The sequence below is a fragment of the Triturus cristatus genome, chromosome 11, assembly GCF_964204655.1.
Source record: "Triturus cristatus chromosome 11, aTriCri1.1, whole genome shotgun sequence".
NCBI lineage: Eukaryota > Metazoa > Chordata > Amphibia > Caudata > Salamandridae > Triturus > Triturus cristatus.
The window spans coordinates 1,050,192,759-1,050,219,339 of record NC_140594.1 but is presented as its reverse complement, the minus strand read 5'-3'; the positions used below and the strand labels follow the sequence as shown (position 1 = coordinate 1,050,219,339).

At 48.5% G+C, this 26,581-nt stretch overlaps 1 protein-coding gene and 7 non-coding genes across 9 annotated transcripts; all 8 read right to left on the bottom strand.

Moving 5' to 3' along the window:
* Positions 1-963: 963 nt before the first annotated feature.
* Positions 964-26,581, bottom strand: LOC146785950 (uncharacterized). Of its 2 annotated transcripts, XM_085635339.1 has the most exons (11): positions 26,449-26,581; positions 25,830-25,890; positions 25,415-25,467; positions 23,218-23,326; positions 19,589-19,687; positions 15,863-15,928; positions 13,521-13,543; positions 12,608-12,668; positions 2,563-2,620; positions 1,900-1,935; positions 964-1,359 (listed from the first exon to the last, which is right to left on the bottom strand). In XM_085635339.1, exons 2-8 carry the CDS (start codon positions 25,859-25,861, stop codon positions 12,652-12,654), a joined length of 399 nt encoding a protein of 132 aa, XP_085491465.1. In that variant the 5' UTR covers positions 25,862-25,890; positions 26,449-26,581; the 3' UTR covers positions 964-1,359; positions 1,900-1,935; positions 2,563-2,620; positions 12,608-12,651. The 2 variants fall into 2 exon arrangements, with proteins under 2 accessions (XP_085491465.1, XP_085491466.1); XM_085635340.1 differs by lacking the exons at positions 964-1,359; positions 1,900-1,935; positions 2,563-2,620 and adding exons at positions 16,863-16,915; positions 20,678-20,749 and having other exon boundaries at positions 12,625-12,668; positions 23,218-23,336.
* Positions 1,638-1,764, bottom strand: LOC146785957 (small nucleolar RNA SNORA63). Its single transcript, XR_014971282.1, has one exon. It is a non-coding gene; the product is annotated as a small nucleolar RNA SNORA63 (small nucleolar RNA).
* On the bottom strand, positions 2,006-2,172 carry LOC146785956 (small nucleolar RNA SNORA81). The gene has a single exon (XR_014971299.1). It is a non-coding gene; the product is annotated as a small nucleolar RNA SNORA81 (small nucleolar RNA).
* Positions 3,311-3,436, bottom strand: LOC146785955 (small nucleolar RNA SNORA63). Its single transcript, XR_014971285.1, has one exon. It is a non-coding gene; the product is annotated as a small nucleolar RNA SNORA63 (small nucleolar RNA).
* On the bottom strand, positions 13,001-13,221 carry LOC146785954 (small nucleolar RNA SNORA73 family). Its single transcript, XR_014971291.1, has one exon. It is a non-coding gene; the product is annotated as a small nucleolar RNA SNORA73 family (small nucleolar RNA).
* Positions 13,662-13,881, bottom strand: LOC146785953 (small nucleolar RNA SNORA73 family). Its single transcript, XR_014971288.1, has one exon. It is a non-coding gene; the product is annotated as a small nucleolar RNA SNORA73 family (small nucleolar RNA).
* Positions 16,676-16,746, bottom strand: LOC146785952 (small nucleolar RNA SNORD2). Its single transcript, XR_014971480.1, has one exon. It is a non-coding gene; the product is annotated as a small nucleolar RNA SNORD2 (small nucleolar RNA).
* Positions 25,536-25,607, bottom strand: LOC146785951 (small nucleolar RNA SNORD2). The gene has a single exon (XR_014971479.1). It is a non-coding gene; the product is annotated as a small nucleolar RNA SNORD2 (small nucleolar RNA).

The following is a 26,581-nucleotide window of genomic DNA, read 5'->3' as shown; positions in this document are numbered from 1 at the left end:
ATCTTTTGATACATTGTTGGTTTAAGGAACCGCTTTTAGGTAGTGGGGCCACTCTTTAGAGTGGGCAGTCACTGCTGAAACAGACTGCCTTCAACGTGTTGAAGGATGAATATGAAAGTTAATATCCAAAACTGCTTTATCCAAGTTCTCCTCCAATGAATGGACTTACAGGTCCTTACCATTGCTTTAAAGATAGTCCTGCATGAGATGAATCTTCAAAGGAAACTGAGCAACCGGAAAAGCGAAGGGTTTGCACCTTGACTGCGAGAGAGTGGGTGGAGAGAGGAAATATATATATTTTTTAAAAAGCATAAAAACAAAGGAATGAGATAGATGTGGAATTACGGGTGCAGGGATGGATGAAATGATGGCAAAATGGATGAAGTAAAGATAATGGACTGAAATTGGTGGAAGGATTAAGGGAGAAGGATGTTTGTGAACAGATACAAGACAAAATCCACAGGCAGAGGTAACAATTTGACCATAAAGTTCAGATTTCTGCAGGGAACGAACACAGCGTGTCGTTCAAGATATGGTACAAAATTGGGGTGTTTTCTGGCTTCTTGTCCAAAGGGCATGATGCTGCGGAGTAGCTTCAGATTATCGCATGAATTGCCAAATACCCTTATAGAACAGAAGCCCTTGGGATTCCATATAAATGTCCTACAAAGACAAAAGGCTTTCTGTATGAAGTGAAGTTCTAGCATTACAATCTCCATGATTAAGCGTGAAATCCTCTAAAACCGCAATAGCCTTGCATTATTTTCGTTTGCTTATAGGTTATTTTGCTTTAAAGGCAGATTATACTGTAAAGACCATTGAAGTGATTTTTATTTCCAGTCTGTGGAAACTAGTCATTGGGATGGTAAAACTCGGAAGAAAGGCTGCGATAGCTTGACTTCCACAATACCCACTTGTGAGAAACCATGCAAACACTAAAAAATATTAAACTTCACACAAATCTTCTTGAAAATGGTTTATTGAACATTTAAATTGAGCCAGTCACAATGTTTGACATTTACAGATTGGTACATTTTGAAATGGTACATGTGGAACTACATACCAATGAATGCCACCTTTGGTCGAGAAAAATGACCAAAGCCAAAACAAGTTAGTCAAATCAACTAGCCCTTGTAGCAGTTGGTTCTGCCAAGTACAACTTCGAATGTCTGGTCAGTCGAGGCTTCAACACTAGTGCAATCTGCCTACTGTGGTACTGGCTGCCATAGACTTAAATTCTGAAAGCTTCCCAACCTAGCTACAGCAATGCAGAAACCTGTGATGACATCTCCAGTGGGGGCAAGCAGATCTTAGGCATCAAGGGTGCTTCCAGTCGATGGACACCCAAGCCAAACACTACTACAAAAAAAACAAAAAAACACAGTTTAAGCTACATTGCAGACTAAAGACCGGCTGCTAAAAGCATGGCAAGCAAGTGTTGGTGAAGGAGTTGTGGCCCATGCTTGTTTACTACACTCACATTTACTCAGGACAAACCCATATTGGAGCATTAGGCTATACTGTACAAAAACTAGTAGTCACATTTGTGGGCATTTTATATCATGCGCTATTAAAGTAAAATAAACTTGTGTACAGTCGGTTTCAAAGTTGTGGGCTCAGTATTGAAAGTCGTTGCCATGTATGAGACCAAGCGTCCCTGTCTGCCGTGGAGACAGAACAGACAGGGATAGTATGAATCAATTTAATGTTTGCAGGGGGAACGACAACGAGGCACTTTGAGCTACATTGTAACTTATCCTGCACCACAAATGGGGCAATGACAATGGTAAGTAAGGGCAATGCAGAAGTACAAGGACAGACACATGGACAAAGGCAAGCGAACAAAGGCACGGAGATATTTCGCAAGTAGTAAATGAAGGAAGCTACGGCCATTCTTACCAAAGATATCTGCGAACGTCCAAAACACTGCCCGTCCTAGAAGAACACAAGACCATTATCAAAACAGGAACACGTTCATGGTACACAGATTACAAAAGTGCATAAAGTGTGTTACACCACCTTTTAGACTTGGACACTGGACATTAAGAGGTCCGCCCAAGTCACCTCAGCTGGTGCTTTAACTCTCCTTCCTGTGTCTACCCTGCTAGCATCATTAATAAACCAGGAGTCAACCTGCTTGGTAATTTTAGCACGGTGCTTGAACAGGAAGAAGCCAATACATATTTAAAATGCAATCACATGCCTCCCACTGCCAAACAGGAGTTGGTAAATCTTGATTGGCTGCGGAACTGCACAAATAATGACAATACCAGGTATAAGCTACCAGGCTGTACAGAAACAGACTGTGCCCTTGAGAAACATAAAACAGGTGCGCTCCTGGGCTTTAAATACACAATAGTTTTTACTTCAGAAGTGCCGGTTCCATCTTCACCCATCCCTAACAAAGCCAGGCATTAGAGTAGATACAAATACACCCCCCCAACCCCTTATCCCATTTTATAAATCTGAGCCATAAAAATATTAGAGAACCAAGGAACATTGCAATCAGCCCAACATTGGTCACGAACACTTGGGCCCTGTCCAAATATTTAAATTAGCTACCTGGAAATGTGTACACATTGGCTCAAAACTTCAGGATCAACATCTTCACTTCAGGTCCCTGGGAGAAGAAACAAAAGTTATTTACCAATAAGCCACGAGCTATCCACATAGTCTGAAGCATTAGTGTTGATTGACCTCTCATACAGAGGAGGAAGGGCCTAGCGTGAGTGGATGTTTTACACAAGCTGCAACGACTCATTACCTGTTAATCAAGACCTAGATTCCCTATTATTCGATTTTAAAGTCAGTCGATGCTCTTAAAAAACGTACATTCAATCACCAAGTGACTGCATAATTAACTTGCAGTAATTTTTGGCAAGATGGCTAAGGTTCCCACCCATCTCCTAAAATTAAAGTCATTGGCCTGTACAGATTACAAAAGAATTTTAAGTTGTGTTAATAGGAGAGTTAGACAGGCCAATTAGTTCACCCACTGTCCCAAGCAACTGCCACACAAGACTTCCGGAACAAATTTACCAATCCAAAGTGGTGACAAAATAAACATTCCAAGTTGCAATGGCAGGGCATTCTGCAAGCATGCACTACCTAAACATGCTTGCAGAACGCAACCAATACACAAATGGTATTTCATGACAACCCTCCCCTGCCACCCCACAAACTATGCACATAATGTGCCTTAAAGCAAGTTAGGTTTTTAGTGCCCTGTTCAGACGTAGATACAAACAACCCACGTTTTGCAGTGCAATGAACAGAAACTACTACAAGTGTGCCAATATGCAATCCACAATTGTTTGAGACCAAGCGTCCCTGCCTGCCGTTGCATCAGAACAGGCAGGGATAGTAGGAATCAATTGCTTTGTGCAGGGGGAACGACAACACAGCACGTCAAGCTGGGCTGTAACTTATCCTGCATGGGTCATTCAATTCAAAGCTGCTCGGTAGAGATCCAGAGAGCAGATACTTGGCAAGTTAAATATGGAATAGAAATACAACCTCCTAGAGTTACCCATAACAGTTATCCCTTTGGCTTTCAACAGGATTAAGAACCCGCATACCAGAGCAATGGATACATTTTCTATAGGCTTGGAAGATGTGACATAAGCTCCCGCAAGTTGTTCACCGCCACTTTTACCGTATTTAAAGTAAATAACCATCAATAGACTATCCAGATAACACAAGTACTTAACGGTTGGCGCATGACCACTGTCGGGGACTTCAACATTTGCAAACATGTCAAAGATTCAGGGCGTAATTGGGAACAAGGTGGACGACCAAGTAAAAAAACTACAAGGACAAGAGTTGGCAAAGCCAATAGGTCTCAATTCCACTAGAATTGGAGCTATTGGCATTGTAAGTGGTGATGTCTTTAACCCAGCTATGGAGTGGATGCGAGTGGAATTAGGTGGGTTGAAATGGTTTTGGAAGTGTGGCATGGAATTATGTGGGTAGCAGCTATGTGGGATTGAGTGGCCTGGCATTATGTGGAGTGCCATTTTGTGCTGTGGAGTTTATGGCAGGTTATTCTTTGTTGTGGATTGGATGTATGGTGTTGTGATGTACTGAATGCGATTTGTTCTCAAACAGGTGTGGAACCATGTGGCGTTTGAGTGAAATTGTGGCATGGGGTGCATTGATGTGGGTTGTAGCAGAGTGATTTTATGTGGAATACACTCAAGCTAGCAAACAGCACCTATGCCCTGCTTCCCTGAGATGTGTCCAAAAGTTGCAAGGAAATGAAGCACCAGGTCTTGAAGACAGGAGCATGCACAACATGGTTCCAGAAGGAGGCTGAGGCACAGGTGCATATGCCATGTCTGCACAATAGGGTGCAGCTTCCCAAGAGCGCAAAGTGAATTTCTGAATACACTTCATAACCTTGTGTACCCAGTCTGAGAAGTTTCGGAAAAATCGAATAATCTCACCAGAAGAGACTTCCGATACTAAGTGGACATTTTTCATATCCCACATTAGTTTTCAGGTTACTGTGGATAACTGGGCTCAATTCCACATTGGAAGATCAAGGTGATGTTTTAAGAATGTGCAAATAAGACACTAAATAAAAACGACACTGGCTTTCCAGGTATTGAGAAATATCAAACAAAGATTTACAGGATGCTTCTGGCAAGTCTGGCGTCCTGTAAATGTTTACCATAAGACAATTGTTCCAGCCCAAACGGTTTGTGGCTCACTCTTGAAAATGTTTACAAGTCTGCATACAGACAAACGAATCCAAATATTGAGGATTGGTCAAACTGGTGGGAATTTGGAAGTTTCCTGGTGCACTTCTGGGCGTAATGAACCTCTGGTGCGCCTCATTGTAAGATCTAGCAGGGGAGCATGCAGCCACATGTAAAGTGCAAACATGCTTAGTCTAACAATCCATTTGAGTTTTTGAGTGGTTGTGTACTAAGTAGAGTAGATTAAGAGGAATATTACTTCAGACAGCTAAATAATGTACATGAATGTTACAACAGGAGTTCAGTGCCTGCACTATGCCTCCTACGCGGGTGTTACTGATCACAGGCATGTGTCCATGCAAAAGGTGAACGTGAGGCTGGTTTTGTTGCAGTGCATCAAATGTCCTGCATGTGCATACGAGCCTTTAATTAAGCAATGTAAATCACAGGAGCCTAAAAGTGGTTCGTGTGAACAGACATCAATGAGGGAATCAGATGGTTTGGAGGCAGCTATTTTACAAAGTAGGCCAAATGGAGGACCGAGGGCCCATTACCTAGTTTAGGCTGCCTGGAATCTACCCTTCATGGACAACTTGGGCTGACTACGCTTACCAATGGTTATTTTGCAAACGTCAGAACCAACTTCATTTTATTAGGTCTAGTCCCCAAGAGGCCCATATGAGGTCCATTTGTGAGCAGAATTATTAAAATTCTGCAGGCCAAGGTGCTGTAAAAAATGCTTCTTCCCGCCCGCTGCGGGACAGGGTGTGCTACGAAGATGTGGGAGCATTTTGTAGGGTGTTGACTAAGATAGAAGAGGGAGGGCCATTCGTATCATTAAAAAGTACTTGGCTACGTGGAGGGTGTTAATCATGTAGCTGGTGCTGTTAAGGGGGGGGAGGGGGGGCGGCAGAATGGAGACTAACTGTATGATGGGTGATTATCTTCCGTTCTACATGTTTTAAGCCTCACCCACCAATACCAAATCCATGCACATACAATGCCTTGCAAAATTGGTTACAGAGCCACAGGTAAGGCAATTTTGCAAGGCAAGGGTGCAGCTTTAATAACTTACTATAAGCACCTCCTCCTTCCTGTGCAGCGCTCATGGGGCTTTAAGGAAATAAACAGTAAGGTCTTATTCCAAAGAACATACCAATTAGGTTTTGTATGTGCATTGAATTAGTACAGAACATCTCGGCCTGAGCCACTGGTTTGTTTTCTTATATTTGTATTTTGTTATTTATTGTATTATATATGTGATTTGATTCATTATTTGTGATGTATTGTCCATTTTGCCTGACATTTTTTGAATCGTATCTCTCAATGTGAAATTGTCTATCATCAATTGATTATCATTAGCGAGGGGGCATTTGCGAGCAGAGACGGGGTGCCTGCACCTACCTACCTGGACTTTGGCAGTTGTTCCTGGGTCGCCTATGCTGTTGGTCTTCCCTGCCGCCGACGGAGTTCACGGCCGCAGACGGGAGAGACTAAAGCTCCCAGCGTGCTTAGCGCCACCACCACCTGACTTCCGCCTACCTTCACGCACGGAGGCGCAGAAAAAGGAGGCTCCCTCCGCGTCGCGGGACGCGCGCGGGCGACGCCGGGCTAAGCAAAGGGCGGGCCGTCTGTGGCCGTCAGGGGCCAAAAGGAGGCCGGGCCGTGTCCTGTCCTGTTCACGTTTCGCCTTGCATCTGCCCATGTGTTAGGTATTGAGACATTCTCCGTCATCTGCTCGTTGCCAGTGTGATTGCTGGAGGCACCACACCGGACGCTGTTAGAGGAGATTTAATGTTACGCTGCGTGCCTCATTGACCCGGTCTTGTGAACATTGCCCAGGCATCGGATTTGAAAACGCCGGATAGTGAGTGCAGATGGCCCCGCTGTTTTATAGTTATTGTAATATATCTGTGTCAGACCAAAAGTACTAATATTACAAACAGAGGGATTTGAATTGGAATAATAGCTAGTTTGTCACCAAAACATGGTAAAAACAAGATTGCCAAGTCGAGGGCGGAGGGAGGGGTTAAAGGGACTCTTGATGCCTTCATTACAAGAGCTGAATCGCTCTTAGTACATGAGATCCAACCGGCTGAGCACACACTTTCCCTGGACTCCCAATTAGCAAAGAAACGATCCTCCCTGGGAAATTTAGCCTCCCAACGCCTGGCAGACGGGAAGATTTAATTGATCCTTCGCCGGTCCATCATAATCAGGCTGATATTTCAGACACACCACTAACTATCGATCTTAGCCTGCAGGGGGATATCACGAGTGCAGGCTTGATAGGGTCACCTAAAGGCAACCAATGTGCTACTCTGAGTTCACATGGCAGAGGGTACTCTGAGAACTACACAACAAAGAGCAGTGCAGGGGGACGTCCCAAGGGAGGGGTCTAGTAATCAGCTAGTAGCAGGAGAAGCTAACCCCATGCGGAGTTCTGGTGGAGAGGTAATTACACACTCTAACAACAAGTCCCAGCGGGGCTTCTAGTGACGGGTGGTTCACAATGCCCTACTCGTGCCAGTAAATCCAGTCGAAGGGGACGGCCAAGCCCACTAAAGGCATTAGCAAGAACTCTTGAGAACATAGCCTGTCCCAAATGTTGCCACGAAAAAGGGTCGAATGGGACTCCAGAAATTATATTAGCATTAGAAAATAAAATGGAACAACTCCTCCTTCAACTGCTAGGGCCAGGAATAGCGAAAATCTCTAATTTGGAAGGGACCATAAACAGCTTTGTGACCAAAAACAGGGTACAATCCACCAAAGATCCACCCCAGGAGAGAGACGAGGGCACTATAGTGACCGATGCAGAAATATGGTAACAAATAACAGAGAGAACAGAGTGAATGTAGAAAGACACCCCCAAAAACAGACAACCCTAGTGATAAGGATCCGAGTAGGGAGCTTCCGGACAACCTCAGGCACCCGATATGAGGCCAGAGATATCGGTTTGGCACATAGGGAGCGTAGGAGGTCCTTTAGGACAGACCGTATGGACTGTATCCAGGGCACCCCAGGACTTCAGACATTAGACCTACCCCCGGCCTCCTGTCCTTGCGCAGTGCTGCTGGTAGGAGCACCAGGTGTAAATAAGGACAGTGAGGAATCGGCCACCACTCTGATCAATAAGGCTGCGCACTGGATTAACAATAATATACCAGTAAAGAGATTTCAGCATGATCAAATTCTTATGGCCAGGAGGGTAGCCTGGATTGGGGGAGGAGAGAAAACATTTCCAGGCGATTGTATTATTGTAAATTTTAGACATCCGGAGCTAGTAAAAAGAACTTAGACAATCGCCACGGGGAGAGTGAGAGAGGGTCATGCATAAGGATGCTCCCACTGTACTATTTTTATAGGGACAGCGCCCTTGACCCCGGGCAGACTGCAATGGCCAAGAATAGTTAAGAAAAGCAGAATTGATAATATGCGCTTGGCCCCAAATAGATTTGCAACCATCTATAACTTCTCTGCCCTGGATGAACAAGATTGACTGGGGAGTCTGGCGAGTAGGGAGGGTGAGAGACCACGAGACACCGAAGGAAATCTGGGAACTGTATCTAAAATAGGAAATATTGCCCAGGATCTAAAAATTGGCACACCCATAGGGCAGGTGAGGGTGGTGGAAGACATACCCCCGAAAGTAATTTGTCCAGAGATAAATCCTTCACAAAGGAGGACTAGGGGAGGAAGTAGCGGTCGGGATCAAACAGCCCCTTGAGCTGAGGCTGTTATCTTGGAATACCGCGGGACTTGCAACCAAAGTCACTAATTATGAATGGCAAGTCTTTATTAAAGAGTATAAAATGGTCTACAGGAAACCTGGGAAACGGATTGTAGCGAGTTGTTCCTGGAGGGATATAAACTGTTTTTTGTTCCTGCCCGTAAATCGTCTATGGGTGGAGCCAAGGGTGGCCTTATTATGTACGCGGCATTGACGCTGCAAGTAAGTTGGCAAGACCTGGGGTGGGACTCGGATTGTCTCCAGGGTATAAGATACATTGCAAAGGGCCTCAAGGTAATTTTTATAAACTTTTATAATGTAGGACAATCTATGTCAAATTTGGCGGAGCTAGATGAAAGATTAACTGGGTTAAACGATACAGGGGATTCAAGTACCCAGCTAATTTTGATGGGGGATTTTAATACCCACCAGTGCCCCTACTTGAAATGGGAAGGAGGTATATGGGACGCCTGCCCCTCTATAAAGGGATGGCATACAGAGCACTCCAGAGAGGGCATGGCATTAGGTACAATTTTGGGCAAATCGTCCCTAACACATACGATGGATCTAATTGTGGATGGATCACAAGACGTAATGACCCCCTCATTTAAGGGACGGGGTTGTGATTCCATCATTGATTACATCTTGGTCTCTCATGCCCTAATTGGTAGGGTTAGTCATTTTGCGATAGTCCCTAGTGCATTTAGTGACCACAACCCTTTAGAATTAATAGGGATTTTAGACCCGCGCACCAAAGCAGATAAAAGGACCGCTGGGGGACAATACAATGCAAAGGATCAGGGCAGGAGAATCAAATGGAGTAAGATCGACGGGCTAGCATTACACAGAGCGCTTCTTGCAGATAAGGATAGTCACACGTGGAAATGCTTGGACAGCACTATAGAAGGGAGCGACCTGATTATAGCATTCGAGGGTACCGCCCAACACATTGACAGCCTTCTAAGGCGTAAGCTGAAAAAGCAGATTGATCCCTGCCCGAGATGGTTTGACAAGGAATGCTCTAAGGCACTTAGAAACCTGAAGCAGGCACTTAAAATAGCCCCCAAGGGATAGAGGTGGTATTATGGATTGCAGGAAACAATATAAAAAGTCCATTAACAGGCGAAGATATTGTCTCCAATCTCAGGCCTGGGAGTCACTAAGAGAAGCAGCGGAGCGCCGAGACATGACAAGTTTCTGGAAAATAATAAATGACCCATGCTTCCAAGCCCCGAACAAGCCACAAGTGGCATCCCACATCTTGCCAGAGGCGTGGGTAGCGCATTTCACAAATCTATATAACCGGGGCAATTATGAGATGCAGCAATCCCAAATCATAGAACCATCTGAAGGTGAGTGTAACCCATTTACAGTGGCAGAAGTTAAAATAGGAATAAACGGCCTGGCACTAAGAAAAGCGCCCGGCCCGGCCGGGATCCCGCCAGATTTATTCAAAAGTCAAGTGGACCTCTGGGCCCCAATATTGGCCAGGGTACTAAACACAGCCAGAGAGGTGGGCATGCCGAGATCATGGTCCACTGCTGTCATCGTCCCAATATTTAAAAAGGGACAGAAATGACCCACAATGCTACCGCCCAATATCCCTCATAGATGTCACGGCGAAAGTCATGGGGAGAATTATTTTAAATCGTCTCTTGGATTGGGCCGAAGAACAAAATATTATTACTGACCTCCAGTAAGGGTTTCGAACGGGGCGCTCGACAACAGACCAGTGCCTCAATCTTTATCATCTAATTGCTAAATATACTCTGGCCAGGGAAGGTACTGTATCTAGCGTTTATGGATCTCTCAGCAGCTTTCGACTGTTAACAGAAGAAAGCTGTGGGAGATGCTGGCAGAGATGGGCATTGAATTAGGATTGATACGACTCTTGCAGACACTTCACCTCGAAACCACGGCACAGGTGAGATTTACCGATGATGGTGATCTCAGATGACTTTCAATGCCGGGGAAGGGTGCGGCAAGGCTGAATCCTAGCGCCATTTCTGTTCACGCTTTATATAAATGGGCTAGATCAGGCGTTGGGAGTACTGGAGGCAGATTGCCCCTGCATAGGGAAGAGAAGCATACCAGTCCTCCTGTATGCAGATGATGCAGTCCTCCTGGCTCGTACAGGAAGGAGTCTGCAGGCACTAATTAATGGTTTGTCAGGTTCATGGCGGATTTAGATCTAGTGCCCAACTTATCCAAATCATACATCATGGAAGTGGGTAAAAAGCCAGCCAAGAACTACAGTTTCTCCATAGGAACCCATATATTGGAAAAAGTAAAAACTTTTAATTATCTGGGGATCGTTTGCGATCAAGATCTTAATTTTAAGCCCTTAGTAAATCTCAAATGTAGTCAACATCCCAGCGCTGCGGGGTCCCTTATGAATTACGCGACGAGATTGGGTCGCTGGTCCCCGCATGAAATTGTCCAACTATATAGCTCGGTATGTTGCCCAAAGATCCTATACGGGAGTGAGGTTTGGGGCTTTACACATATGGGGAATATCCAACGAGAAGACAAATTTTAAAAAAAGGCTTTTGCAAGTGCCAACATGCATCTCCTCGTTTATTGCACACGAGGAGTTGGGTATAGATTATCTTACCGACAAGGCTGCCTCTAACCCAATCCTATGCTGGATAAAAATTTGGACTAATCCAGAGGCAAGCTTGAGTAGATTGATTTTAGAGGATTGTCTGAAAGGGGATAAATGGTCTCGAATACCATGGTTAAAATATGTAAGGGATGTACTGACCAGTCTGGGCTATGAAAACTTTTTTAAAGAACCAAGCACGTTGGCCAGTAGAGACAAGGGTATTATAAAGAAAGACTGTAGGCAGCATCGGGTCAGGACCAGAGATTTAACAGAAGGGCTTAAAAGTACAGTAAGGTCATACAGCTTATTAAAGTTAACCCGGGCATGGAATACTACCTTGCTAATATGTATAATAGACATGATAGATTCCTAATGTCCAGATTCAGGTTGGATTTGTACATGACGCGAGTTTAAAAGGGTGTTGCGGCTGCGATCTTAGATCTCCGCAAGACACTCTTCATTTAGTCTTAATTTGTCCCTTCTTTGCTTATCCACGATCACCGTTTTTAAAAACAATCCTCAAACGTGCAAATATAGGACAGGCTAAAGTGGCCCTTTTATTTCTCAAGCTTGCCTCTGACTCTTTCACACTATTTAGTATGGTACATTTCCTGCGCCTGGCAGTTAAACTGAGAAAGACCAGGGCAGAGGATTAATCAGGCTACCCTTATTATAAGTAGTAGAAATGAAAGAACTGAAATCCAGAAATGAACAGAGTACCATTGTCTAGGTTTTTCGTTTAATGATTACATCGATTGTTAGTTTTTAAAATGCTTGTTTTTATTATGAATCATGAACTATTTATTAATGCATGAAATATTTTGTATTAGTTGAAGGCCCGATTGTATAATATGCATCTTTTATGGCTATTTAATATCCAAATAAAGATTTGAATTTGATTATTAATTCTTTGCAATTTACACATAAAATATGTATGTTTTTATTAATATTATGTACACTGTGTCTGTCTGCATTTTTAGCATTTTCTATTGTACTATTTAGTTGCCTAATTTAGACTGCCTAGGTGTTTAAGTTCATATTGAATTAGTATTTAATCATAGTTTTAGCATAAAAAGACCAATAAGATTGTTAGGAGTGGTACAAGGGATCATTTGTTCTGGTCCAGACAAAATGTTTAAGGGGTGAGGCTAGAAACATGTAGACCAGGAGATAATCACTCAGTAAGTCCATTCCCGCAGCAGGACGGGAAGAACCAGATGAACCATGCCATCTTGGGCCACTTTGGTGGTAGTTATTTTAAGAAAACCGTTTTCCCCGAAAGATCTACACCCATAGGACAGCGAGTTCAATAGCAAGTTGACTTGCTCATGTTAACTACGCAAGGCAGGAGGCAGAGTCCACATTGAACCCACCCCTTGCGCTCTTTTTTTTTTTTTTTTAAAAGGTCTAAAACCTAAGCTATTTAACATACAGCATAGGAAGCAGTAGAACCCATTTTTACTTCTTGGGGGAAACTTAAGGTAAAAGTAACTAAAACACTTCAAGTTGCAAGCATGCTATGCAGAAAGTGGCAATAAAAGAACCATTAAAATCCAGTGAGTTACACACCATCTCTTCGCCCATTATTCAAGACTGAAAAGCGTTGTGGCCAGTCAAAGCAGCTTCCCACCTACAGAAATGCAAATTGAACAAGTTAGGACTCAAATGTAATGCTATACACAACTACAATCACAAGTTATTTCCATCTGATGCGGAGCAGTCTAGCTGTGCCCCTTAGCAAGAGCTGAATACTAAAACATTGACTGTCAACCGGAGAACAATGTTAACCACCTGGTAAGTATGAGACGTTATATAAAGCAATATGCATGATTGAAGCGGCCCTGCTGACAAAGTAGAGGTTTCCAAGCACCAGCACCCTGAGCCATAAGTCACTCAAGTATCCCTTCTGCAATGAACAAGTACACACAGGCTTACGTAGCCTCACCGCGTAGGCAACAGTGGAACTGTATCCTGCATGGTTGGTCTCCTCAGTCATGGTCCAAGGACTCTGAGAAGTCGTAGGAATATACAGGATGCAGCTCAGCAATCCAACGGCTGCGAACAAAGCTGGCTCTCCAACGGCGTGGAACAGGACTGTACGTCATGGGCCCGAAAGCCTACGCTCCCATATGCCACTAGGACAGAGCCGAGGGAGAGCAACCTCCCCCAGGTATCCCCGTAGGGTCACAAATGGCATGAAGCATTACACCCCACGGAATAGAAACCCAATTGCCAAATATGAAGCATACATTGACTTAACCTAACAAATTTGTATCCAAGCTCACTTGACTACAGAACCTAAACACGCGTTTATGCAGTATACAGCAACCCTTCTGACTAGAAACACAAGAGCACTTGTAGCCTACGCAGCACCACACCTTAGTTGAAATCCAAGTAACAACTCAACACACGGAAGCACGAAAGAGACAGTAGGTTTAAGTTGTAAAGTAATTACACTAGGACTTTGGGGCCTGACACTTACCCAGAAGTATGAAGATCGTTGAGCTGAAGAAGAAAAGGACAGCTATTAATACAGGCAGAAGATTCACAAACCATATTCCCCCCAGCATCAGGGCTATATTACACCACATCCACCCTCGCTTGCACACAGCCACATGATGCATTGTGTGCCCTGCATGGTTTGTCTCCTCAGTCATGGTCCGAGGACTCTGAGAAGTCGTAGGAATATACAGGACGCAGCTCAGCAACCCAAGGACTGCGAGCAAAGCTTGTTCTCCAACAGCGTGGAACGGGACTGTACGTCATGGGCCAAGGGCCTACGCTCCCATATGCCACTAGGACAGAGCCGAGGGAGAGCAACCTCCCCCAGGTATCCCTGTTGGGTCACCATTGAAAGGCCACATTACAATCCAAATGAACTAATCACAGCCAGCAAGCCACAGCCAACCCAAACTTGTTACTACTTCAGTGCAAGCGGAGTTTCAAAACTAATATTCTGCTTCTGTACAAGGTAAATCCATCTGGCACTGTGCATTACATTTAGTAAGTTAGGGTCCTTTACTCGAACAGGTGTATGTATGCTGGTGATATACAGAATCCAGGTACCTGGTGGAAACTAAATCTATGCCCTACTAAAAAAGAAACAGCTTTTGTAGATTTCAAAGCATATTTTTTTTTAAGTACTGTGAGACTAATGTAAAGGCCTTTCCTCATAGAAAGGATACATAAAGCCAGCGGAAGTTGCTTCAAATATGCGCAACGATAAATACTTAAGGCAGGACACAAATGTGATGTGGTAAGTGCCACTTACCAGATTAGGCTCAGACATAACACATGGAGAAAAAACATTGATTTTAAAAAGACAAAATGAGGCAAGACTGCAGAAAGCTACGTGGAGAGTTAAACGTATAAATTCCATGCTCCACACCCAGCTAGGACAGAGCCACGAGAGCAAACTGACGGGGTATCCAGGTTGGGTCACAGGGCGCGCAGAATGGAAAAAACATTCCATCTTAACCACCACGTAGCAATCAAGGGCACAAGCTCGACATGTGGACTGTTAAGGTGATATTTATAGGATCTCAGAAGGTTTGTGGCATCAAAGATTTGTACATGCGGAGGGGTTAGTTTTGCTTTAACGTGCGTGTGGGCCTCTTGGATATATTTATGGCGATAAAGTATTACGCGGGGATACCGTAGTCACCATGATTTGATGGTGAATCCGGTCATAATCACATGAAAAGATTTGAGGCAGTGCTGATGTAACATGGGGTGAGGGAGAGCAACGGCGCGGGGTGTGGTCGCAGTGACAATCCAGAAAAGAAACAAATTTATGGTTTGTCTGATGCACTAACATGTAACAGGCAGGCTCCGTGGGAGAGAACCAAACACCAAAAGGGGGTGTAGAGTCAAAAGAGGGACCATAGAAAGGAAAGATGGTACGAAGCAAATAAAAAGGAACCAATGAAAACGATGGGTGTGCACAAAGGAGACACCGCACGTCTCAAAAACAGCGCACTGCCTAGGCTCGACCAAAAAAGGAAACTTAGGCGTATATTATCAAGGGCTTTATCTCCGCTTTTCTGGTTTTAAAAGCAAGAAAAGCGGAGATAAAACCAACGCCCTATCAGCAAGAGGGTGCTAACATGCGTATTCGCATGTTAGCATCCTTTTACACTACGCCTACCTTTGTATCTCTAATGAGATGCAAAGTGGGCGTTCCTGACATACACTACATGTCAGGAGAGCAATAACGCGTCTTTGCGCCATCAGCATGGATGCCCTTGCATTTTAGCAGACGTTTGCTGTTTACTCCAAAAACTAACATCTGCTAAAATCCTGACTAAGCCACCCCTAACATTGGGGGTGGATTATGCGGATACGACCACAGGGTCGTATCAGCAAGGTTATCGCCCTTTTGCAGGGAACATCGCTGGGAAACCAGCAATGTTCCCTGCAAAAGGGTGATAACATCGCTATCTCTGGAATTTTTATCGCCCTGGAGCAGCACGTTGATAACGCGCTACCAGGGCGATAAAAAGCAGAGATAGCCAGCGATAAGAAAATGAATCGCTAAGCACGGCCAGCGATTATTATCGCTGGCCGTTGCAGATATGGCCCTAAATGCTTACACCGTGTGGAAACTGAGCGCAAGTCATAGCAGTGATTTAAGCACACACGATAGTTTTAATCAATTAAAATGATCTCTGAATAGCATGTTGGTCACAAAGTAGTGATGAACTACAGCTGTGTAGTCATCGTGGAGTGAGGCCTTTAATATACCCCCTCAAGAGTCTGCAAAGTTTACGGAACGTTACAGAAATTCAGTCTTTTAGGGGAGGTCCGAGGTGGTCTGATATTTACCCGCAATTGTGATGTGAAGAAAGTCTCCCTCTAGAATGAATTGCACATTCTTCGGACATCGCAATGCTGTTAAAAAAAACATACAGAAATAAAGATTAGTGCAAAACCAACATGAATTTCGTTCTGCTAAAGGAAGTAGCAGCAGAGGAAGTATCTAAGAAAAATGTGGTTCAAGTGAGGCAGCAGAGGTGCGATACCTTATGAATTATTAACGCCCAATACTAGCAACGGGGAAATTACCCACGAGTATTACTTAGTGCACATAACTCCACGATTGGACACACGCCCTCCAAACCGAACAAGAAACTTCTCCTTAAGTAGAAGTTATTGAGAAGTATGAAAACTATACTCGGGCGTGGAGAAGGCCCGCTATTTAGTCACTACCGCCGAATTACCATAAACACGAAGCTAGTTTAAAGGATATGCCGAGGCGCCAAAAAGCCAATTATAAATGGTGTTGCTACACACAGTTCTTAGGAAAAACATGCCAATCCTGGGGCCGGCCTCAAAATTCATCAAATGTCTATTCTAGTTGAAGGAGGTACATCGAGACGCGCTAAACACTGCCCCCACCACCCTTTCTTTCAAGGGGAAATTACGACAGTACAGCTCATTTCTTCGCTGAAGTATTCAGTGTGCAGACTGACGGTGTGCTCAGAAAATACAGAATAGAAAAGCCACTGCCGTGGACACTAAAATATTCACTCAGTATGCATTGCTCACGTGAAATGCCCTAGAAAGACCTACTTCACTACCAATCACAACAACGAAATGCACAGTCTGTTTGGTTACCTGGAGGGGGTGGGGGGTGCAAAGTGATCAGAGTTACGTTTGTCACCATTTGGTTGTCTGTCCCGAAAGATGTTTAAGCCATCATTTCACTTTGCCCTGCGTCCACCCTTCACTGCCCCGGGTCACAGGCCACGTTTTGGCATCAGTGGACAAGCTTTGCGTCAGGGCCGGCAATCCGCTCACCCCACAATAAAGAGCCAGGAATTACCTGAATTTCATCTTTCACTGATCTTGGGTTACACTTCGCCTGAAAGTCTACCCCTGCAGAGACAAAAAGCCGCCATTAAATCCGTGTTTTAACAGAGACACGAGCAACACAAGTCCGTTTTAAGTGATCAGCGTAAGGTTTGTCATTTGGTTGCAGTCCCGAATTAACGTGAATTTCGTGGGATTAAGTGTCCATTGTTAGAGAACAAGCGCTCTGCTAAAAGGGAAGAAGCAACAGATTGAAGTGCAGAGGGAAAAAAATGTCGTTCAAACGGGGCTGCAGAGCTGCGATACCTTATGAATTATTAACGCCAAATACAGTATGACTGAATGCACATATCTCCGCAATCAGACACCTGCCTTCTAAACTACCACAGAATTACTAAAAACACAAAGCTCGATTAAAGGATATGCCGAGGCGCTAAAGCGCCAATTATAAATTGTGTTGCTACACACACAGTATGAAGAACATGCCAATTCTGGGACTGGCATCCAAATTCATCAAATGTCTAGTCGTGGTGAAGGTGCTACCTAGCGAGACGCTAAACACTGCCCCTTTATTCACCCTAGGTGTAAAAACTACGGATGGAATTCAGTTTAATAATCCAAGCTTATGGCCGCAGAAGATCCGGGATCAATTATTCTGCACTGGCATCATTAAGCAACCACTCTACTGCTCCGAAAATACAGAATAGGAAAGCCACTGCAGTTCACAGTAAAATATTCACTCAGTATGCATTGCTCACGTGAAATGCCCTCGAAATATCTACTTCACCACCAATCATAATTACGACACGCTCGGTATTATTGGTTACCTAGACCGGGGGGGGGGGGGCACAAAGTGATCAGAGTTACGGTTTGGGAGATTAAGGGGGGAGAGGGGGGCAATCCGACACCAAACACTTTATTGTGTGTGAAAAAGGCCGCTTTATTGAAACAGGTGCATATCACAATTTTAACTCCTTGGCCACTGCCTTACAAAACTAACGCCTCGCTATACAATAACCTCCTGACCCCTTGTGTTTTCCCCCCACCCCTACGATCCCCCCATCATTTCCCCCATCCCCCAAAAATACAACATAACATTCCTAACCACCATATAACCCAATCCTACACCATGTAGCCTTTCCCAACTCCCAAACTCCCCTGACCGTAACCCCTACCTGCCTTTAATGCAACTGTAACTATCAAACCTCTAATCTAAACTTATCCAACCTGTCTACCCTTTACCTGTCCCTGGACCCACATTACCAAACCTCTAACAACAAACTCTAGCCAATCCCGGCCAACTGTCAACCACCCCGCTTGCACCTGCTCCAAGCGACAATACAACCAAACGCCCCTATGTACCTGTTCCAACAAATGCTGCCCCAAAACCCGCAAAAATGCAACCCCAACACCCCCAGAACCCAGACCCCTAAACCCCACAACCCATAGGGTGGGAAAAAACTTTTAAACTAGCGCACCCAGCCACCAGGTCACCAAGTCTAAAATGGTGGCTGGGATATCGCGCGTTTTACTTATATACCTCTTGGGCTACTGCCCCTGGATTTGGGCTACATTTGGGCTATCCCTCAAATGTAGCCCAATTTACTACAAAATGGCCGTTCGGCCACGCCCCCCTCTCCCCCCTCCCAACCTGCCCGGGCGGCAGACCTCGCGGTGCTCGGCTGCCCCCCAGGCTCCCATTGGGAGATTAAGGGGGGAGAGGGGGGCAATCCGACACCAAACACTTTATTGTGTGTGAAAAAGGCCGCTTTATTGAAACAGGTGCATATCACAATTTTAACTCCTTGGCCACTGCCTTACAAAACTAACGCCTCGCTATACAATAACCTCCTGACCCCTTGTGTTTTCCCCCCACCCCTACGATCCCCCCCATCATTTCCCCCATCCCCCAAAAATACAACATAACATTCCTAACCAACATATAACCCAATCCTACACCATGTAGCCTTTCCCAACTCCCAAACTCCCCTGACCGTAACCCCTACCTGCCTTTAATGCAACTGTAACTATCAAACCTCTAATCTAAACTTATCCAACCTGTCTACCCTTTACCTGTCCCTGGACCCACATTACCAAACCTCTAACAACAAACTCTAGCCAATCCCGGCCAACTGTCAACCACCCCGCCACCCAGGAAAAGGGGGGAAGTGTCGGCGACTGCGCCTCTTCCTCCCCTTTTTCTGCCCCCCCACGCACCGCAACCCCGCAGGACCTAACGCCTATAAACTCCCAACAGACGCGCCAACACTTCTCTCAACTCCAAAAGATACAGATCCATTCCCATCCTGGACAAGTGCACCCCGTCATCCCTGAACATCTCCCGTGCATCGTAACGAATGTCCCCGTGTGCCACGCGGTCAATCCCCAAATGCCGACAAAACCTCACCATCTCAGTATTAAGTTTTCGCCGCGCCTTATCTACCGCACCTGGGTTCACCGCCCCCCTCCAACTCCTCCGGGGGACGAACTCCGTCCACACAATCGAACAACCCGCCCATCGCTCTTTGATCAACGCCAGATCCTTCTTCATCACCCTCATTAGTGCCAAACCAGTCTCCCTTACCATGTCGTTCTCCCCCAAATGAAGAACCAATACATCTGGGCACCGACCTGCCCTTAAGATCCCATTCAACACCGGCACCAGTTCCTTCCAACGCATCCCCCCCCTGCCCCTCCACCCCACAGAGAACACATCTTTATTAAAACCCAACTGTTCACCAAAATAACTCTCCTGCGCCTGCAATTAGGCCCTCCTCACGAACGAGTGCCCCACAATCCAGATAGACATTTCTCGGGCCAGGGGTCCCATAACCGAACCTGAAAAGAAAAACAAGAATGAAAACCTATTCACAACCTCTGAAAAAGCTCCACTGTCCTGTGTAAAGTCCCTCTTTTGCCTATTTTATAGTGGCGCCCCACCCCCCGGCTCGCTGCGCACATAACGCTGGTAGCAATTTGAAGACCATCTTCCCAACTTCATGATTTCGTCCCTGTCCCAGCCCCTCGCATGCGCCTCCGACGCTGCCCCGATGCGAAACGAGTGCGTGCCAAAACCCTTTTCCTCGACCCCCAGAGTCCTAAGTGCTTTCCTCAGTACTGCCAGCAATTGTGAAGCTTTAACGCCTCGCCCCTGCTGATGGGAGAAGACCAGTCCCCCCAAACCCCCAGCGCACGCCCTCCACCGCATACCCCAGCGGAACGGACACACCCCCGGGGATCGCCCTTTCCTCAACGAAACACACTTCCCCCGACTCTTCTGGTCTGTCTTTGCCTTTCGCAGCCAAATGCTCACTACCCGATCCCCAAATGATACCTCCTCCCAGGTCAAACCCCGGTCCCCTTTCGACCCCAGCAGCTCCGATACCCGAAACGCCCCAAAAAACATCCAAGACATGAGTGTGGCGAACAGCAAGGCCTCCCCACCGTCCCAGCACACCGCTGGAAGAACCCCCATCACCCTACCTAAGAGTTCCCAGGACAAAGGCCTCCGCACCCTGGCCACTCTCCCACATTCCCGCGCCCAGCCTTCCAAAATCCGCGCCCCCAGCTCCCCCGCGGATGGCGCATAACCCCACAACAGTTTGCCGATGAACGCAACCCCCGCCAACTTGCCCACTATAGTCACCCTTGTCAAACCCTTCTCCACCAAATCCAGAATAAATTGCACCACGTCCTCCCGTCTCTCCGCCTCAGAAGCCCGCCATCTCGCCCCTGAGTGAACAAACTCCTCCCATGCCGCCCGGTATGCTAGTTTCGTTGACCGCGCCAATGAACCTAAAACCAATTGTAGCATCCGGTATTGCCTACTTCCCAGAGTTGGTTCGGCATCCTGGTCGGGTTCACGTCCGCGTCCTTGGCGAGCCCACGGAATCTCCCCCACTGTGAACGAGACAAGGCATCCGCAATGTCATTGTCCACTCCTGGCACATGCACCGCGCGAAACGCAATATCATGCCTCAAACACCCCAGCACAAAAACCCGCCGACTGCCTGTTCACCACCTGTACCACTGCCATGTTGTCGATCCTGAACGTGACTTTTTTGTGGGCCAGCAAAACCCCCCACAGTGTGACTGCCACCACTAAGGGAAAGAATTCCAAAAACGCGATGCTCCTGCCTCCCGCTAACCAGTCCTCGGGCCAGGGCTCCGCACACCATCTCCCCTGCCAATACAGACCAAATCCCTTGCTCCCCGCTGCATCCGAGAAAATCTGTACGTCCCATACCATGTCCACTTCCCTCATCAAAGGCACCCCATTGAACTGGTGCAGGAAAAACTGCCACATGCGCAAGTCCTCTCTCACCCCTGCTGACAACCTCACATGATGGTGCGGAGGCCTCTGCCCCTCCAGTGCGCGCCCCAGTCGCCTGCAGAAAGTCCGCCCTACTCTGACCACCCTACAAGCAAAATTGAGATGTCCCAGCAACACCTGTATGTCCCTGACCGTCACCTTCTGTCGTGCCAACACCTCGGTCAGCAAACTCAACATGCTCCGTTTCTTTTCCTCCGGGAGGCGCGCATCCATGCGTACCGAATCCAATTCAATACCAAGGAATGCCAGTGCCGTACTGGGGCCCTGCGTTTTTTCCGGGGCCAGCGGCACGCCCATGTCCCCCATGATCTCATGGAAGCTGTCCAGACCCTGCTGGCAGTCCGCGGAGTCTGAGGTGCCGACAAAGAAGAAGTCATCCAAGTAATGTGTGACACCTTGGTGACCCGTTCGTTCCGTAAACAACCATTGTAGGAACGTGCTGAAGCATTCAAAAAGTGCGCAGGACATGGAGCAGCCCATCGGCAATGCCTTGTCCACATACCAGTGACCGCCGAATTGTATGCCTAACAGATCCCAGTCATCTGGATGCACTGGCAGCAACCGGAAAGCTGACTTGATGTCGCACTTTGCCATCTGTGCCGCTGCGCCCGCGGACACCACCAGTGCCATGGCCACGTCAACCGATGAATAGGACACAGTGGCCGCGCTGTCTGCAATAAAATCATTGACCGACCCACCTTCTGGCCATGACAAATGCTGAATGAGGCGAAACTGGCCCACCTCCTTTTTAGGTACCACCCCAATGGGCGACACAATCAGATTGGGCAAAGGCCACTCGCAAAATGGTCCCGCCATGCGGCCTTCCTGTACCTCCTTGTCTAGTTTTGCCTGTACCACTTGTGGATGCTCCCTCGCTGATCGCAAATTATCTGCCCATCTCCGAACCCTCGGCCCCTCGTACCCCAATCTGAACCCCTCCTGAAACCCCAATCTCAGTGTTTCCGCCGCCGCCCTGTCCGGATAGGCCCCCAGCGCCCCCACCAGCTGCTCTACCCTAACCGGAGTACGAGCCCTTTGCCCCAGCCCCCCTCGCCCCCCTCCCCCCTCCTCCCTGCTGTGACTGCTGCTGAGCTCCAGCCTTAGGGGCTCCCGACTGCCAATGCTGCCCGCTCTGACCCGGACCTTGCGTCCCCCAACACTTGACCAGCGGATGGCGCTTGCCGCAGCTCGAGCATTCGTGCCGAAACTTACAATATTCTCTCGTGCATAGGCCTTTGTTAAAGTCCCAGCAAGCCCCTTTGTCTCCTGTCGTCCCTCTGCCGGCTCCCCCCACCCCCCCGCGGGTGGGACCCCCTCGAAAGGGCTGGTACACCAGCGGCAGCCCGCTGGCCGTAAATATAGTCTTCCCCGACCCCGCCAGGCCCATGGTATGCTGCCAGAGATCCGTATCCAACTCTCCCCATTTTGCCTCCGCATCCCATGCCATGCGCGCCCGGAATTCCTCATCATACTGAGCCCATGCATATCCGCCCCCTGTAATCTGTGCCTTCCTAATTACGTCCATGTATTTAAACATGGCCACTGATCTCTCCGGAAACTTCTCGCAATACACGCTGGCATATATCAGAAAAGCCGCTGTCCAATTTTCTATTGTCAGCGGCACCTTAGGCCTTTTCGCGAGCTCGAATTCCTCCTCCTTAGAACCTTCCTTCGCCCTGACCTCTCTGTGCAGGAGTTTAAGTATCTCCACATACTCCCCTTTCCAGATCCGTTCCTTCGTTGCCAACATCAAGTGCGCCCCCAAGGGCTTGGTCACTCCCATATATGGTAACCGTTTTACCTTCAATTCCTTACTTTCCAGTTTTGTCTCCTCTACCTTTGCGTCCTGTCCCCTTCTCGCTTGTCCCCTCCTTCTTGGTCTGCCCGCTGTCACCCTGCCCTACTCCGTCCGTGCCCACAGCCACATCAACCACATACGTACCTTTGCGCAATCTTTCCCCCACCCCCCCCTCCACCCCCGCCCCCCCCACACCTCTCGACACCATCCTTGGCCGCCCGAGCAAATGTGCATTACCTGGCGCCAATGTCTCCGTCCGTCGCTCCTCCCGACGTCCAGTCCTGGGGGCCGAGCTGCTTTCCCACCTCGATGTCCGACCCGTGGGCTGCGCCTGGCGTCGTGACACCTGTAAGAAACTAGCCACAACATTACTCGGCCCCCCGTCCCTACCGTCCCCCACCTCACGCAACTCTCCCTCCTCCATACTCTCTTCCTCATAGTCCAACTCCTCCTGTCCTGCACCCCCAGCGCTCCCCGCTGGACATGCCACCTGCTGCTTAGGAAAACAAACAATATTCCTATCGGTGTTCCTCCGTCTCTGCCCCCCGGGGCGCTGTAACCCCGTGGGTGTTGGGGCCGGCGAGCCCGTCTCGGGCCTACTTGTGCCAGCCGCGTCGGGATCCCTCGCAGGTACCGGGCACGCCGCCCGAGGCTCCACCCTCCCTTCTCCTTGGCGTCGCCAGGCCGCTCCCAGCCCTGCCAAGTCCGGTACCCCGCGCTGATCCCGCTGTCGCTCCTCCACCTGCAAGGGAAAGGCATGGTCTGGTGTGCTGGGCCTACCTACTTTCCTCCTGCCATCCCATCCCCGCTTGCCGGACCCCGACGCCTCCGCGACCCACGCCTTACCCACCGCGCTCATGTCCGCCACTTCATCGCCCTCCCCATCGCCGTCGTCCCCATCGCTCCACTCCCCCTGCCTGCTCCACCCTGCACCTAGGCCGCTCGGTCCCCCCCCGTCCGTGCCACCCCCAACACTCCTCTCCCCCCACCCTTCCGTCTCCCCTGCTCCCAGGCCCCCGCCCCCTGCCCCCGACGCCCCCTCCAACCCCTCCGCCCATGACTCAAAAATATCCAGGCCGCCCCAGTCCCTTTCGCTGCCCTCCGACTCGAATAACACTGGGGATGCACCCCCTGCTAACTCCCCCCCCCACGGCCCCCTCTGTCTGCCCCCACCCGTCGCCACCGCGCCCCGCCAAACCCCTGTCCCCTGCTCTCCTTTCCCAGGCCCTCGCTGCGCCCCCCCCCCCCCGCCCCTCCCCGGCTCCACCTCATCCCCCTCATGGCCTGCCGCGAACGCCACCCCAATAAAGGCCGCGCTCCCCTCCTTTACCTGGCTCCCCACCGTCTGACTGGCCTGCCTGTCCAAGCCCGCCCTGTCCAGGCCCGCGCCGCCCGCCCCCCCCCGCCTCTCTCCCCTCCCCCGCTCCGTCACCTGCACCCACGGGGCCGCGCGCCTCTGCGCTGTGCCGGACCCAGATATCCCCCCCAACAGTGCTCTCCCCGCGGGCCCTTCCCCAATCCCCTCCCCCTCCCCGTCGGATCTCTCTTCCCGCCCCCGCGCGCTCCGCGCGCCTCCCTTCTGTCCTGCCCGGCCCTCCTCCGAACGTCCCCGCGCTCCCGCCGTCACCGTAGCAACGTCCGCTCCCCGGCTCGCGGAGCGGCCCGCGTACGACCTGGGCCTTGCCTGACACCCGTCCGGAGCCTTCCCCCGCCGCGCCGCTCGACCCCGCCCCCAGCCCCTTCGCGCCCCCCTCCGCTACCCCTGCAGACCCGGAGGCGGCGCTCCTGACATCCGCGCCGCCTCGGTCACTCACCGCTCCTCTCCACAGACTCCCGGGTGGCGAACAAGCCGCGACGGCGGCCGCCACCCCCGCGGACGCGCGCCTCGCCGGGCGCCTCGTCCAATTAGCGTCTTGGACCAGCAGGTCCATTCTCCCCGCCTCGCTCAACAAGCGAATCGCTTCCAAGACACGAAAGTCCCCTACCGACATGACTCCAGGTACGTTCACTTGCTCTACCTCTACACCACAAACCGCCAAAAAACTTTTAAACTAGCGCACCCAGCCACCAGGTCACCAAGTCTAAAATGGTGGCTGGGATATCGCGCGTTTTACTTATATACCTCTTGGGCTATCCCTCAAATGTAGCCCAATTTACTACAAAATGGCCGTTCGGCCACGCCCCCCTCTCCCCCCTCCCAACCTGCCCGGGCGGCAGACCTCGCGGTGCTCGGCTGCCCCCCAGGCTCCCATTGTCACCATTTGATTGTCTGTCCCGAAAGATGTTTAAGCCATCATTTCACTTTTCCCTGCGTCCACACGTGATGTACCACCCTTCACTGCCCCGGGTCACAGGCCATGCTTTGGCATCAGCGGACAAGCTTTGCGTCAGGGTCGGCAATCCGCTCACCCCACAATAAAGAGCGAGGAATTACCTGAATTTTCAGCCTTCACTGATCTGGGTTCCACTTCGACCGAAAGTCTACCCCTGTAGGAGACAAAAAAACGGTTATTAAATCTGTGTTTTAAGAGACACGAGCAACACAAGTCAGTTTTAAGTGATCAGTGTAAGGTTTTATCATCATCTGGTTGCAGTCCCGAAAGGATGTTAAAGCCATCATTTCACTTAACCCTCCTGGCGGAACGCAGCATTTCTAGAGTCACCGTATAATAGAAGGAGAACCAGGTTTACATGCAGCAATTAAAGGCTGCACTCAAAAGCAGCATTTTTTTTGCTTTTAGAAGTTCAGCAAGCAAGCTCTAATTAAATAAAACGGACCGTCTTAAAGTTTCCAGACACTGCGGCTAAGTCGAATAAACCAGCTCAGAAAGCGAAAAAAGCATACTTACCATAGACCGCGCATGCCGATAGGCTGTTCCATGCTCCATACAAGTTACCCTGCGACACCCCCTTCAGAAAACACAAACATGGAAAACATGTGACCGCTATAAACAGTACAAGCGAGTACAAACTCATCAACACACCAGCAAGCTACACGTCGAGTTAAAAGTGACACGAGACATCTGGAGTAGATCAGCAAGACCCACTTTACATTTAATTGCGTTTCTAGGTGTCGGCCACAATATAGTGATGGATTACAACCGTGTAATCCACTGTGGAGAGCGGTCCTTGCTCTGCCCCTTAAGAACTGGCTGCAAAGTACGAAGAACTTTACACCAATAAAAATCTCGAGGGAAAAAGAGCCAAACTGGAAAGGGACAATCCTGACTCATGAGTCCAATCTGCACTCACATTTTAAAGCAACGATGATCAAGGTGTAATATGGCCACCATGCTTCGCCCCCACCCCCAGGAGGGCGGCTAGAGCGCGGCCAGCCACGGGACATTGTGTGCGTGAGACGAGGCCCACGTGCAACAGTAAAACTCTTCACACGTCCACGGATACCTCGACAACCCATGTGAGGTTTGTTACCACACAGATTCCAAGTTGTTTTTCATGTAATGTTACCTGCAACCGTGAAGAACGGCGGCGCCCGGTTCGCTTTCTTCAGCCCTCATGTCAACGAACTGGAGAATAAATAGACAATGTTTTAGTCGGAGCTCACAATTCACGTAGACCAATTCTGAAAGAGTAAAGCGTG